At 43.1% G+C, this 16193-nt stretch overlaps 2 protein-coding genes across 3 annotated transcripts in view; both read left to right on the top strand.

The window, feature by feature from the left end:
• The first annotated feature begins 209 nt into the window (after positions 1–209).
• Positions 210–3012, top strand: Sqh (myosin regulatory light chain sqh). Its single transcript, XM_076766380.1, has 4 exons — positions 210–315; positions 1077–1276; positions 1358–1571; positions 1839–3012. Exons 2-4 carry the CDS (start codon positions 1087–1089, stop codon positions 1957–1959), a joined length of 525 nt encoding a protein of 174 aa, XP_076622495.1. The 5' UTR covers positions 210–315; positions 1077–1086; the 3' UTR covers positions 1960–3012.
• A 555-nt stretch (positions 3013–3567) lies between these two features.
• Positions 3568–16193, top strand: part of LOC143342460 (uncharacterized) — a 48361-nt gene continuing 35735 nt past the window's right edge. For both annotated transcript variants that reach the window (XM_076766377.1, XM_076766376.1), the window contains exon 1: positions 3568–4351. The gene's annotated coding sequence lies outside the window, so the exon portion shown is untranslated. The remainder of the gene's footprint in view (positions 4352–16193) is intronic.

Genomic DNA, 16193 nt, shown 5'->3' with positions numbered 1-16193 from the left:
GTTTTCGTTATACATTATTGTCTTTGTAATATACATAAATGTATTGCATGTATCGCATAAGATTGTTCGTTGGTCCTAAACAACCCTAAACCCCTAGTATATTATCGAGTTAGTATTTTATTGACTCTACGGGGTTTGCTAGCGCTCGAGTTGAGAATCCCGGAGACACATAATCCTTGAACAGATGTCGCTACGAGTCCGGGTGTGGTGAATAACCATACTGTGACGCGTAACGTGAGTCACAGTGCTGCACAAGATTCTGTTCCGTTCTGTTTTTCGTTAATAATTTATCGTTAAGAAGCTTGTACTAATCAGGTTGGTGAAAATTTGTTGGCTTATTTTAACGCTCCACCATGAAAGATTCCAGTTATCGATTAATCTGACCGAACGTGTTCTGAACGGTGTGAAATACTTGACAGCAATCTAGCATGGTGAAGCGGCCATTGTGTTTATTGCGATCCGAATGTGCATACATTTCTCGTTATTCCCCTCGCTTTAATAGGTCCAAGTCGAATTTAACACTCACGTTCGATGGAATTTGCGATTCGATGACTTTACACTGTCGCTAAGCATCCTGTAAAAAAAACCATTGCCGGTAGTCAAATATAGCCTGTACCAATATAGCCGGGTGAAAATTTTGAGACAAAGAGCTATAAAGTAAAATTAGAAAGTAAAAAGGTTACATCCAACAATGAATTAATTAATCCAGCCAAGATTGGGAATTGTACAAAAAATGTGTGATATGTTGTACTATTATTGACATAAAAATTAATGTGCATGTCGAAAAGTGTGATACAAATTTCAGTGTTTTACTAAAATGTTTGTCATAAAATTGAACTATAAGATTTTTACAAAGACATCGATGAACGGTTTCCCTCGAGTAACCAAGAAGACAATCTTGTTTTTATTTTAATTTCGTATAACCTCTTTTTTTCTCTTCTTTTGTCGTCCTTGAAAGTAAAAATGTCTCAAAACATCGAAAAAACGTTAACAAAGTAAAATAAATATTTCGCACGTACTGGAGCAATTTCAAATTGGTTAAACAAAGCGAGCTGTATCTTTATTTATAATTTCAGGGATACCAACATGTCGTCTCGCAAAACAGCCGGTCGTCGCGCGACAACAAAGAAACGCGCGCAGCGTGCAACATCGAACGTTTTTGCAATGTTCGATCAAGCACAAATTGCTGAATTTAAAGAAGCTTTCAACATGATCGATCAGAATCACGATGGTTTCATCGATAAGGAAGATCTCCACGATATGCTTGCTTCTTTAGGTAAGATTCTGCAAACGATTTATGATATTTAATGTTTATATCAAATATGCGGTACGATCAACGTTTACACACTTTTTTTAGGCAAAAATCCTACCGACGATTATCTAGAAGGCATGATGAACGAGGCTCCAGGACCAATTAATTTTACAATGTTTTTAACTCTATTCGGTGAAAGACTTCAAGGGACAGATCCGGAAGACGTAATTAAAAACGCTTTTGGTTGTTTCGACGAAGAAAACAGCGGCCATATAAACGAAGAACGTCTTCGTGAGTTGCTCACGACAATGGGAGACAGGTAACTTTGTATAAATTGTGAAATGTAATCCTCAAACAGCTGGCCCCGGATCCATTTTGACCCAAATCTGAATTTTATCATTTTGTATTCCGGTACAAGGTTTTGATTGTATTTGTGAAGTCTTTATTTATTAAGAACCAACGTTTCACGATTTTGGAAGAAATAGTTTGTGTGGATTCGAATGAACCCTGGAGTTTACTGGGCGAGGATTAATGGCGTGTAAGACAAACGGAATAACAGACTTATTTTCATTTTTTATTTTTCAAGATTTACGGATGACGACGTGGATGAAATGTATCGCGAAGCGCCTATCAAAGGATCTATGTTCGATTATATCGAATTTACGCGAATTCTAAAACACGGAGCTAAGGACAAGGACGAGCAGTGAGCAAACGTGGCATTATCTGTATTTCTTATTTGTGTGATTGAGCACATAACGTGCTTTTTATATGGTTGCAATTGTAAAGTTTGATATATTACTTGTATTTTATACATACTCTATTAATGAGAATAGCTGAAAACCTAGGGTTTATATTATTCTTCGAAAAACTGCCTTATCTCTAGGTCCTAAAGTATGTAGATCTCAAATCGCATAATCCTCTATCTTTATGTTATTTATTTGATCATGTAATGAGTCGAATATAAGATTTGCGAAAGGAAATAGCAATGAAAATTTGATCTATGTCTGACCACGAGTTATAATCACTGTGAACTCGATAAAATTGGTAAAAATATGTATTGTATATTATATACTACATTGACGTGTAGTTGTTAACAAAAATTTGCATTTATATTTTAATATAATAATGGATTGTATATCGAAAACGTGGCGTCTATCTTTTCATCCACTCTATTCGGTATTTATAGAATCTGACGAAATTAAAAGTTTCCAGCACGTTGTAAATCCTATTTAATATCGAAATGAATATTTATTGGTGATATATTATTACGTTATTCAGAGGAAAATCACTACAAAAAGAATGGTCGTGCAAACATTTTTGAAGATTCGATACCAAAACCGAAAATAAATTCTATTGTACATTTTCAATTAATTTTTTCGTGAATAATTCTTGTAATATTCGTATTTCACTCCAAACTAACCTTCAATTGGTGACTCGATATCAGAGTAACATCGCATGTCTAAGGCAATTGCGAATACTTGTACATCCGATTGAATATTTGCATCACTTGTTCACAATTTTAGAAAACATTACATTATAATAACACACTAAATAAAAAATAATTGTATACATAAAATCACCCACTACTTCGAAATTGTTAGATGTGTAAAATTGGCGGGACGTTACAGGAAGTAACAACTTGATTAATACATTCGTCATGCTTAATACAAGTTTATTTAAAGTTAAACAATTTTCAAATGTATTTAAAAATAACAGGAAGTTTTATGGACAATATAATTTTATAACTTTTTCGTTACAAACTCTGATGAAAGTTTATTAGTTGACTCATTGACTACCATCCCGAGCTTCCTGTCTAAGGATATTCTTAACATTTTTCCAAGTTATGGTGTAGTAGATAGAAATGTTCGATAGTTCAAGTACTTGTTATTTAATAATATTCCTAATATCAACGACAATCTCCAAAAATTTACAAGTATTGTATTCATTTGTTACAAGTGTTGAATTTGAAGTGATGGTCACCGGTGACCACCATGGCAGTCGTGTTAAAGTGACCGTAGTTTCAAGGCGAATGAAATAATAATTGTTTTCTGACTATTAGAAATATGTAAGAGGTTCCGTACAAGTTATTAATATAAATATTCCGGTACATTAGGCTAGAAATTAGGATGTGTTTCGTGATACAGATCGATTATCTCGTTATCTCGGATGGAAAATTGTTTACAAAACGAAATAACCGTGAGAAAAGATATTATTTCGAAAATGGCCAGATCCGAGTGACAGAGCCACGTTCGTTCTGCGTCTGCGCGTCTGCGTTTATGTACAGTATGCACAGAATAGTCTCGCGAAGCCGCAGTATCATTTCCACTGGTAGCAGAGTGGGGTGTGCTTCGTCTCTCGATTTTCTCGGTCCTGTCGCTTACGGTGGCTTTCCCTGTCGCGTCCTTTCGCTCGGTGGTTGTTTCGTTCCAGTAAATACATCGTCGAGGGACCAACGTAAAGAATACGCGCGGTTCGCGGTGTGTCCAGGAGCATCGGCTCTCGCCGATCTCCTCGCGGATGGGATTAAAATTGACGATCGTCGTCCGATCACGAATTGTCGCTCGATGATCCACCGCGACTCGTCGGCTCGCGGTGTGTTTACCAGTTCGATGGATGTTACCACAGTGAGTCACGGTGTCTCGTGCGAGTCTCGTCGTTCGTACGTATCAGTGAATTTCCCTCGAACATCGAAAGCATCGAAAGATTGAGAAAGAATGAGACAAGGGACAGAGGCAGAAGCAGAAGCTGCCAGCCGCGAATTGGGTTACGTCCCGTTCGCCTGGCAACGATATATGACGCAACGGCCACCCTTCGCAAGTACCGACGATCCTCGTAATCTTTACATGCCGCTGTAACTGCGACAGGACACTCTGATCGAGACTAGGCGAGTGTCGTGCAGCGCAAGACACGCGGAAAGAAAACTCGAAGTGCGTTCCATGCGACCAGATATCCCCGCCCGTCGTCCGCGTCCACTCGATTGCGCAGCTAGTTTTGGAGGTTAGCCGATCACGATTGAGAAACCTCAACGAAAGCGACACCCACCGAGCGAGCCAGTCGGATCAGCTGTTTCCCAGGACGACCTTTCGACAACTACCCTAGGTGAGTTATACCCTCCGCAAAGCTCGTTATTGTATTCTCGGTCGAATTTCCTGTACCCACAGCCTACGTATTGACCTTAAACCCTACGATTAGGGGTTCCCTTCGACGTTTCGAATCGACCGCGCGCAATTTTCTTCCGATATTTTTATTCGATCAAGGACACATCAATCTGTCGATATACGTTCAAATTAGAGTTTTCGAGACAGGCTCTTTTACGATTCTCACATTTTTAGAATTTACCAATCGTATTATACAGGTTCCTGAAGGTGTCAACATTTTTCGCTAGAATCAGCTCAGCTGTTGCGTCGAATGTACTATAATTAAGGATATTAAGCCTTCCTCTCTAATAACTACAGAATTGTTACAATTTTACGGAGGTATTAATACTTGAAACGATATACGGGCGGAAGTCGAATGTTGCAAGATGAATCTAAACTTATCGACGGCATCGCGAATGCAAATTTATCTGATCGGTTGTTAGAAGCCAGGGCCGACTCAACGCGCGAGGTCGACAGGAATGATGGAGAAGTATTTTCAATGGAATATGGTATCAGTTTGTTAGTAAGGTACATGGACGAACCCATCTTCGTCCAGTCTTGTAAATTCTTATAATTTCTGTAAATTCTAATAAAACACGAAAAAAATAGGGAAACGAAACGTTCGGTTTAAGTAACACGGTAAATACAAAATCAGGTTTGTATGACGACGCATAGAAAATGTTACACATTCCTAAGTGTCTTGATTTAAAATTTATTAAGTACGCGCTGGTCCATTAACCGTGTTACAAATAAACAACACTACGGAAACAGTTTTACCGAGTATTCAGTGTTCGTATCGTGTAATCTTGTAATGAGTTCGTTATGCTCGTAACGATGTCACAACTGACCGTAGACTGCTCCAACTTATGCGCAGTTATGTATATTTGAAATCGTATATTATACAGCGTAGAACATAATTCCAACCCATTTCTTTTCTTTATTATTCAATTAGATATGTACTAGAAGAATATGATGCATTCCATTTTATTTGAATACACTGAAAACTATTATGGAAAGAAAAAATGTATTCGTAATAGTACGAGAAATTTACATTTTAGATAAGGTTCCGTTGTCTTTAAACGGGCCATGCATTTAAAGCGGAATACATTAGCGAGAATTGTAAATTATTTCAAGCCAGGATTTCAATATCGAGCAATAGAGTAACGATTACAGGTCATTGCGTAACTATTGCACTATTCACATTTTCGTATATCGCAAGTAATTTAAAAATTTCAATTTAATTTAGTTAACAACACTCTGACAGTTACTGTCACGTGCACATGACTTTATTAGCCAGCCTCCTAGTCAGCCGTTGTCACGTGCACGTGATTTTACGGTTTCACTCGTGAAACCATCGACTTGCGGTGCCATATTGTTTCATTTTACGTTTCGATGATCAATGTTCTATTGTGCTCTGTACGGCGGTTAAAAATGTGAAATATTTGAAAAGGAAGATGGTGCACTTGTTGTGCAACGCGCTGTACAGAGGACGTAAACGTATCCAACGCGTGACTATGGATGAGAGCGTTGTCAAAAGGAGCGACACACGCTGTCTTCGCGCGGCTCGGGCACAAAAGAGTCCTTTATTGCGTCGCGATTCTCGAGATGATAATTACTAAAAGGTCGTATTAACTGAATGGGGCTCGTTCATGCCCCGAAGCGTCCGAACCATCATTTTAACGCTGAAAATGGCGTATTCTATGGAAATATTCAGGATCACGAGTCGCAACGATACGTTTGATCGGATCGCGCGTAAAGAGGTAACCGTGTACTTAGGTTGCGTATACTCGGCGCGTAACACGATCCGACGCTCGAACCGGTCATATCGCTTTGCTATTGCGTAACCTGCTCGCACGAGTGTGGAAGAATATTAATGCAACAGTGCAACGTGTCTCGGAAGTTAAACAAATTTAATTTGTTTGCTCTTGATTCGGCGAGTTTACCTTAACGGTCCGTTTACTTTCTGCAGTTCACGAGCGATTAACTTTTCCGTAAATCGACTTGGAAAGGTCACGTGGAACTAGTCGGTCGCGCTTAATTGAGAAATTACCCGCTGTAACTTGTTTCTCGCGACGGACAGACTGAAAAACGACGATTTTATAAACGAAAAGTAGAGCAGAATCTCGAGCGTGCACAACAGGAAGTCGTCTGAGAGACTCGCATAAAATTACAAAATTAAGTCGTCGAAAGCATTTTTTTTTTTTTTTTTTTACGTCGTACCCTAGTACTTGGTAAACCAGTTTTTGGTCGAAACGCACAGTGGTGGAAAGCAGTATTGCCAGGCTAATTGCATCCGAGTCAGGGACGTCTCTAATACGCAGCCATGTTTTCAAACAGGTTGTTCCAGATACTGCTGGTTAATACGTTAAATCTGTTACGCGATTTCGCGTTCTGTGTCGCGAATCCTCATTTCTTTGCGTGCCACGTTGTTTTCCTTTCGCGAGCAGAAGGGAGGGGGAGCCTAATACGGATAACATCTGCTCTACACGGCTAATAGTTTTATACAATTATCACCGTCTTGCGTAACATAGCTCCGAGTTCGATCGACCGTAATAGTTGTTTCTGCGAACGCGTTTAGGCCACTACAATGCATAAAGAAATACAGGGTGTTCGGCCATCCCTGGGAAAAATTTCAATGAGAGATTCTAGAGGCCAAAATAAGACGAAAATCAAGAATACCAATTAGTTGATGGAGGCTTCGTTAAAAAGTTATTAACAATTAAATTCAAAAATTACAAATCGTTCTGGAAAAATTATTCTCGATTGCGGGGGTCAATTATAATCATTTTTGGTCATTACACATACCCCCGAAATCCTATCCACTTTCGAGAAAAAAAATCGAAAAGGTCTGAAATTTTTCGGCGAAATTGAAAAGTTTCAAATCGTTCTGGAAAAATTATTTTCGGTTGCGGGGGTCAATTACAATCATTTTTGGTGAATAGATGTACCCTCGAAATCCTACACGTTTTCAAGAAAAAAATTCAAGAAGATGCCTATATTTTTCGACAAAAAAGAAAAATTTCAAATCGTTCTGAAAAAATTATTTTCGTTTGCAAGGGTCATTTACAATCATTTTTGGTCATTACACATACCCCCGAAATCCTATCCACTTTCGAGAAAAAAAATCGAAAAGGTCTGAAATTTTTCGATGGGAAAAAAAATTTCAAATCGTTCTGGAAAAATTATTTTCGGTTGCGGGGGTCAATTACAATCATTTTTGGTGAATAGACATACCCCCGAAATCCTACGCATTTTCAAGAAAAAAATTCAAGAAGATGCCTATATTTTTCGACAAAAAAGAAAAATTTCAAATCGTTCTGAAAAAATTATTTTCGTTTGCAAGGGTCATTTACAATCATTTTTGGTCATTACACATACTCCCGAAATCCTATCCACTTTCGAGAAAAAAAATCGAAAAGGTCTGAAATTTTTCGGCGAAATTGAAAAGTTTCAAATCGTTCTGGAAAAATTATTTTCGGTTGCGGGGGTCAATTACAATCATTTTTGGTGAATAGATATACCTTCGAAATCCTACGCATTTTCAAGAAAAAAATTCAAGAAGATGCCTATATTTTTCGACAAAAAAGAAAAATTTCAAATCGTTCTGAAAAAATTATTTTCGTTTACAAGGGTCATTTACAATCATTTTTGGTCATTACACATACCCCCGAAATTCTATCCACTTTCGAGAAAAAAAATCGAAAAGGTCTGAAATTTTTCGACGGAAAAAAAAAATTTCAAATCATTCTGGAAAAATTATTTTCGGTTGTAAGGATCAATTACAATCATTTTTGGTGAATAGACATACCCCCGAAATCCTACGCATTTTCAAGAAAAAAATTCAAGAAGATGCCTATATTTTTCGACAAAAAAGAAAAATTTCAAATCGTTTTGGAAAAATTATTCTCGATTGCGAGGGTCAATTATAATCATTTTTGGTCATTACACATACCCCCGAAATCCTGCGCATTTTCGAGAAAAAAATTCAGTACAGGCGGAACTTTAAACGTTAATAACTTTTTAACGAAGCCTCCATCGACAAATTGGTATTCTTGATTTTCGTCTTATTTTGGCCGAACACTCTGTATATTGGGTCGAACGGAAACCTATTAGCATTATTTCTAACTATTTACAAATAGATACACCTCGTTAAATTAAAGAGACAAAATTTTCCACCTTTTTAAGTAAAAGCGTGCAAACATTCCGGTCGATCCGGTAATTAAAACGAAGCGATAGCACGTCGTCGGTGGCGAATCGTTAAAAGACACTTACTCGCGCGACGAATATCTGGTCGCGTGCTGATCGTGCGAATAGAATTACGAGCATCAGCGTGTATGACAACCGAGCCGCGTTATTCGTGAACAAACAACGAGAACCACTCGACGATAATCCTCGTTGGATAGAAGCCGGTCCAACGTGCTCGATCTCGGGTAAATAAGTCTACGATGGGCAATTTTATCCGGTCTGTATCGAAACGATCAATCGCCACGACGTATAATCATGTTATCTGCGAAAGTACGATTCGTGACTGGCGATACACGAACTTTCGGTCGTTGAAATTATTGCGAAAACCGTGGTGCAACGTTCGAACGTCGGGTCGAAAGTGACCCGAACTAGGATCACCTTTGCGCGCAATTCCTAAGGAAGGCAGAAGTTTAACGTTCGCATAAATTATTTTATCAGAGGAAAAACCTAGCAGTTGGAAGACCGTGTCTGGTTATTTTCCCTTTGCGTTTCGACTCGACTTCGCCGAAGTGTTAATTGCACGGCATTGTCGATTGACGCACACAGACGCAGAAGCGCGTGCTCGCGAAAGTCAATTGACATTTTTTCAAGGCCAACCGACATTCGCACTACGATAATCCCTGACATTTCTCCGCCACTCGAGCACAGCAAGGTATATCGCGATCGTTGTACGGAGTGGCTGGTTGATAAGTCCTTACATATTCGAGGAAAAATCGTGCTCTCGAGATTTTCAAGGCAGCTTTCGAGGCTACGTTAATTATTTTATTTCCACGTATCGATTGCCAAGTGTTGCAATTTTTTTCGTCGTGCTAATTCAGTCCGGTATGCGCATAGCTGTGCAAATTCTTTCTGCAAAGCGTGTCTAGCCGTAATAGGAACCGGAGCCAAAATATATCCGGGTCAGCCACTCTAGAGAGCGAGTGGGTTAAAGTTTGGTGTGTCAGGAGGCCGTCTAGACGACATTAGGCGAACGCGAAAGATCGTAGTCCGTGGTGGATGGGCTGACCCCGTCGATGTATCTGGGCTCCGGTTGCTCGCCGAGCAACGGTTGCCGTTGCTGGATAGCAATAAAATGTCGTGAGTTAACAGCGACGGGGGAGCTCTGGGTTTCGATAACGAAAGCGGTGTCGGCGGGCGAGGGATGGGAGAACACCCTACCTCGAGGAGGATGAACGACGCCGATTCCAGCGGGGTTAGGTTTCCCGACGCGCAGGCGTCGTATCGATTTCTTCCTTTGCCTTTGCTTTTACCTTTGCCATGCGTGTACACGCGAAACAGCCAGTCGACCGTCCCACGACCACATTGCCTCTTCTATCTAGGGACGGTCACTATCGCGGGGGATGCACCGCGTTAACCTCCGCCAACCTACCGATCGAGGGTAGCTTGCACTCGTCACGAGGTTCCTCCCCCGTCTACCGTTTCACCCTTCGTTCTTCCGATTCTACCAGTCTCGCTTGAAACGTTACAGTCGGGGAGAAAGAATCAGCAAACAATTAGTTGCTAAGGGTATCGTCTGTCAAAGGGGAAGAATTTTCGGCTCGAGGCCTCTGCCAAACCGTCTGCCCCTCGTTCCCTCCTCTCTTCGACAATTGCAAAGAAAAACTGTCGACGATCCATGGAAACATAGGACATCGGTGTCCCTAAAGAGGGTGGCTGTTGCAATACTGGCAAAACAAAGCTTCACGAGTAGAAAAATAAAAAGAATAACACCGATACTATTCGAGGCAAATGCCCCACTGCGCGACCGAGCGTTTTAGCCCCTGTATCGAGTATCAGACGTTGGAATTATCCGTCAAGGCACCTGGTGGTCCGTTGGCTAATCGAAAAGCTTTGATCGTGTTAAATCTCGCCGGGCGGTATTTGTATCGGCGCCTTCTTCCGGTTCGTTAACCGGACGAGTCGAACAAATCGTACGAGCTTGGCCGCAAATCGTGCCACACCTGTTCGATCGGACGTCGGTTTTTCGAGGGTGCGTAACGACAATGAAATTCGATAGTCTCGGATAACCTATCCGTTGGATCGGTTAGGTTCACGGGTCAGCGACGTCGCGACAATGCCCGAAAGCCGGACAGGGATAGTCGATGAACAGGGAAGTGGAAAGAGGAAGGAAGGGTCGTCACGGGGGAAAGTGTGGCGATCTTTGTGTTAAGTGCTTGAAATTCAATGCATCCTGCCCATCCTGTCTCTCGTCTCTCGTCTCGGAGACTTGGATGTGTCGTTGCCCTGTTGCGCGCGGCGCAACTCGATCGACCGACTTTACTCCGTTCGCTATTCTTCGTTAACTTTCATTAACGGGTAATCTTCGGTTCGATACGGAACCATTAGCCGTTTACAGCCTACAGAGGTTTCTCGGGCCGTTAACCTTTTTCAGCAAACCGCCTAGTACTCCGCCTAGGATCGCACGAACGCGAGTTTCGAATTCCAATCGTGTATTTACGAATGCATTTTTATTCTTCGTTGGAGTCTCGACGCGGGGCACACGATTAATTAGCTAATTTGCCACTTGGTTTTTCGTATCTCGAAGCGTTCCGAAAAGCGCGATGACGAACGATCGGTCATAACGGCCGCGATGAAACGCAGGCTCGCGGAATTAGCGGAAAGCAGCGTGCCGGGGCTCAAAATTAGATCGAAAAGCGACTAGAACGGCGTGCACGCGGATGACGCGTTACGTAAGCCCCGCGTAGACGGAAGCGAGAGCAGACGAGTAATCGTACGAAGCGATTTCGATGGCTCGATAATAAAAGAGAACAAAGGAACGAGGGGGGAAGGCACTCGAGGCGTACAGTGGCGTCGTTAGAACGAACGCGACGGAGGTAGGTACATATTTCGTTAATAACTCGAGAGACGGGATAAATACGCGAACGAAAAATAATATACGAAACGATCGGAAACGCATATCCGCGTAGCCATCGAGACATTCTACGTACCTATATCGAATTTAAAACGCAGACGTCCATCATTCGCCGGGTACGTTCTAATTCTGGCGAATGACTTAACTCCGCGGCGATGTATGTTACGTTCGTGTACCTACGTGGGTGCACGTTGTGTACCCATTTTGCGTCGTAACTCGGCTTCAGCCGTTTTCCTCGTACCGTCTCTATCGATCAAAATGTTTGCCCTTGGCGAGAAAGATTCGTCGCGCGCGTTGGGTCGGAGCTAGCTGTTGCACGCTTACCCCCGTCGATGTTCAACGATATACACCCCTGCCTGCCGGCTGTGCATTAACTTGGCACGCGTAAAACGTACCTACGTCCGTCGTTTTCTTCGATCAAACTTCCAACTGCACTTTTCCGACGACCATACGCTCGCGAACGCTTTTCGATATTACGTTCTTCTGGCAACATCGCGCGTAGGAAGCGTTGTCTTTAAAAGTCCATTGCTTCGAAAGATATTTACGTTTGTACATTAGAAATTGTTAATTTCCTCGGCCCCGTTCGCCGTTGGAAATTCGAAACGGAAAACGGCGAGGCGCGAAACAAATCCAAAGAGATTCCGCGGTCCTTTTCGCGCGACGTAGCCGCATCCAGAGTTATATAGATAGAACTGCAGCTATGGAAAGCACGCGGTACCGTACGCTTCCGCGACCGTAAATTAGGCGCGTTGCGAGAGGTGAATTAAATCGCCGAAGAAAGCATTTCTAATGAATTCTCACTCGATCTTGGTACAGTCGATACACCGGTCAGAGTCGGATTCGTCGATAAGATCGCACGGAGATAACATCGCGAACGTTAGGTTGCTCGTTTAATGCTGCGGTCGACGCAAATTTCATCGAGACCGACCGTACACGACGACAATTTTCCCTACGAACTTGACACTTTCTTCGAGGGCGAATATCAAAGTCCATCGTACGATCTACGTATATTATCTTTCGACTATAATCGTACGATTATATCTTATTTAGTTAGGTGTTGGAGAACAGACCACCGAGAGAGAAAGCAAATACAGACAGCGAGCGAAGCTCTTTGACACGACCAAACGCAAGAGCCTCGATACTGCAAGTTTTCTTGTCGCTCGTAAGATCGGCGTAACCGTGGGAAAGAACCCTAACTCTCGAGGCTGTGTCCATTAGAGAGTACTCTCACGAGAAACAAAACTCTCCAGTGGAGAGCGCGTACAAGTAATAGCGCGACGGTTGACCGCAAAATGTTAAGAATTACGTATGTATTCCGATTCCTACGCGTCGTCGCTTAAAGTGCGTTACGCTTCGAGCCGAAGAAATCTGAAACGGAAGCGTCGCGAGTTTTTCTGCACGGTTGAACGGTGCACGCAACGTTTTCGCGATTCTTCGCGTTCTTGGCCTCGAACAAGTCCAATTCTTTCACGCTCGAAACCCATCGTCGCGTCGCACGGGGAGCGCCTTGCGATGAAAACGCGCTTAAAGCGACCGCGCTTTAACAAGGATAGCACGTAGGATGGTCGCGGAGCGTTCAGGAAATTGTCTTGGTACGCTGACCCACGTTTGCAGCTGGATCGAAATAACTTTGGCTCGTGCAGCTTCCTGGAAACATGAAAATCCTCTGCCGGCGCTATCGCTTCTTAACATAATTCCGTTAACGGTTCGAAATTCTAACGCCGTTAATAATTTTTTTTTTTACCCGTTCCACGATTCCTTGGACGCTTAAATAAATGTTCTGCAAAAATACATAGGTATAGAAAGAAGAAGCAGCAGTAGTCGAAGAGTGGAAACAGTCGCGCGAAGTTTGTTAAAATTTTACGAGAGTCGCGATCGTTCCAGTCGTAACTTATTGTTTTTCCTTGGTCGAAAACTCGCTAAAGCGATCGTCGAGCGTTCGTAATACCGTTCGCTTTTCTCTCTTCGAACGCAACCTGCAATTTGTACGAGTCCATCATCGGTGCACCGTCATTACGTTCCCCGATCGTTTCTTTGCGAAACGTTCCTTCTTCTTTTTCAATTTCGTTCAGCCCTGCTGGCAAGTTGTGAATGAGCTTGCAAGACTTTCGTGCCCCGCGTTCTTCCCACAATTATTCCGTTAGGCGTTCGTATCACGACTACGCGATGACTCACGGTCGTTTACGCACCTTACGTACGGAGGCGTACTCGGACGTAGTTGCAAACGTCGATACCGAACACGATTCACGTACGACAGCTGTTACACGACGCAGGCCACGTTACGATAGCCACGGTTCGCTTATGCCCGACCGAATGATCGACAGCCACGCGCCACGTCCAAACAATCGCGTTACGTCGACTCTTTATTCTTCGCGCGTCACTCTGATTAATTACTTAATTGCTTTCAAGATTCCTCTGCCGTCACACGCGTTCCGTTCGTGTTACCGTCAAACGAGAAATACCAATTCGATTAATTATATCGATGATTATATCAGCCACCCCTTAAAAAGTTATCAACGTTTAAAGTTCCTGCTAGTGGTTCTCACGATACTTGGTATTCTTGATTTTCGTCTTATTTTAGCCCCTAGAATCTCCCATTAACACTCTGACTGCCACCCCTATATGGATGACGGAACTAAAACTAATTCTCAAGTTGAAACGTCAAAGAAAATAAATTTTAATGGGATTACGAATGTAACTACTACGACAATTTTGAAGTTGTGTAGTTTACAATAGTCCAAAATCAAAGTTTTGGTCTCGTAAACTTAAAATCGTTCCCTGAGGTGGTCAAACACTCTGTATAAAAGTCCATGGATAAGGCGTTGATTTAGTTGGCGTTTTCGAAGATCCGATGCAACGCACGCGGCGACTCGGTACAGTTGTGCGCGAGGCGCGTTAAAGGAAAGGGGACGTCTAATCGAATAAGAAGTAGGTTTTCGCGAGCGCTTCGAAGCAAGGTTCGCGACAGCTGGCAATGAGTTTATTGGATTACCTCACCGCGTGGCGCATCGTTGCAACTTGACCCGTTCAATTCCGACGGTTGACTTGTACGCGCCTACGCTCTCGCGTAGCCGAGGATATTCGACGAGCCTGGCTAGCTGCGTAACACAGTTTATCCGCATTCCAAATTATCCGGCTGCTCTAAACGTTCCCGTCCGATCCGAGGCTCGGGATGCCTGGCAGGATTAGCGTGAAATCGATTCGCGACGCTGAAAAATTTCGATCTCGCCCGATGCTCAGGCTCCGGAATTCCAGAACGCTAGGGAAACGCGCGTACAAGCGTCGCAACTATTTAAAAAGGAGAACACTGTTACCCGTGCACGCGTAGAAAACGGCCATAAAATGTAACGGAATTTACAATATTTCGATCATTGGCTCCCGGAGTCATTTTCGAAGAATCTCTTTTAACCGTAACTAGGCATACTTGGCGTTGCATACTGGTAGAAACGAACACGGAGGATCGAAGAAACTCGTGCTTGTCCGGAATAAATCTCCGGAGGACGGTGGGGGACAAAAACAGGGCTAAAAGGGAGAACGATGGTGGGAATGCTGGAGGAGGGAAAAAAGACCGCGCGTTTGATTTCGCGAGGAGACGAAAGGAGAAAAGGGAGACGGTCAGGGGACTTGATTGGGCGAACACGAGGGTCAGCGGGAATGTCGCGTGCACGCGTCATTACGCCAGCCGTCGTGGTGCGCCGCGTCGAATGTAATCGCGATGTACATACATTTGCCCTCTTCGCACCTGGTGCCCTGCTCGTTACTCTTCTCGACGCCTACGAAAAAATGTTTCAAGAATGCCGAACACGCGCGAAACGTTTAGCGCCAACTGCTCGGTCCCCCATCGAGCGAGAAAAGGCCGTTTAATCAGGGACCATTTCGTTTTGTGGCTTCCGAACGATCGATTCGTCGGGCAGGATTCGAAAGGGTACATATCGTTATCCAGATTACTTTCGTAGTGGTAAATCGGCCATTAACGGCTCTTCTAACAAACGGTGCTCTACTGGGCAGTCCACAAAAGTATTTTCGTTGAGATGTTGTCGTAGGTTGCGTACGTTTGTAAAATCTTAAGCAACTATGCAAGTAAATTATTTCTGTACGTCCGTCTTCGCAGTACGTTTGAGACGTATGTATTAATAACCGGAGGTAGGCGAACAAATTTACGCGTTTGGCGAGAGAAATTGTCGATAGAAATAGAAAAGTTGGAGGAAAACGTTCGTGGGAGGGATGTACGACGACGTAAGGCGAGGTAACGAGATTCGAGTCGATTTTCACGATAAGATAAGGGGTAAAGAGGCGAGCTGCCCTACTCGAGCGCGCATCTTCCTGGTTATAATGCCAGCGGACAACGTCGGGAAGCATAGACGTTTGCTGGCACCCAACCAGCTGCCAGAACCCGTACGGGTTCATCCGTGCAGGTCGACCTCGCGACACGGTACAGTGCGCAGTGTAGACGACTCTGCTGCACGGATATTTCGCAATCGCTCGAGGAGATTAATGTCGAGAGAACGGCTCCGGCGTTAAAAGTCGCGGGAAACTAACGCCGAGGACATCGACCAGCGTGTTGACATTACGAATCGTTCCAGATTGTCCATCCAGGATCGCTCTCCGTCCAGGTGCAAAGATAGTATCGTCGTTGGTTTAATATTATTTTGCATGTCGTGGAAAGATCGAGCCTGGAGGGTTCATTGTATCGGTTTTACCCAAAAGA

This window comes from Colletes latitarsis, chromosome 6 (genome assembly GCF_051014445.1).
Source record: "Colletes latitarsis isolate SP2378_abdomen chromosome 6, iyColLati1, whole genome shotgun sequence".
Taxonomy (NCBI): Eukaryota; Metazoa; Arthropoda; class Insecta; order Hymenoptera; family Colletidae; genus Colletes; species Colletes latitarsis.
Note: the sequence above shows the minus strand (reverse complement) of the source record. Positions and strands in the feature narration are given on the sequence as shown.

Bases quoted from the DNA above. Each gene is read 5' to 3' on its own strand.
- Sqh (XM_076766380.1), top strand. From the start codon at position 1,087: ATGTCGTCTCGCAAAACAGCCGGTCGTCGCGCGACAACAAAGAAACGC. The intron at 1,277-1,357 runs GTAAGATTCTGC...CACTTTTTTTAG, and splicing joins CGATATGCTTGCTTCTTTAG to GCAAAAATCCTACCGACGAT. The intron at 1,572-1,838 runs GTAACTTTGTAT...TTATTTTTCAAG, and splicing joins CTCACGACAATGGGAGACAG to ATTTACGGATGACGACGTGG.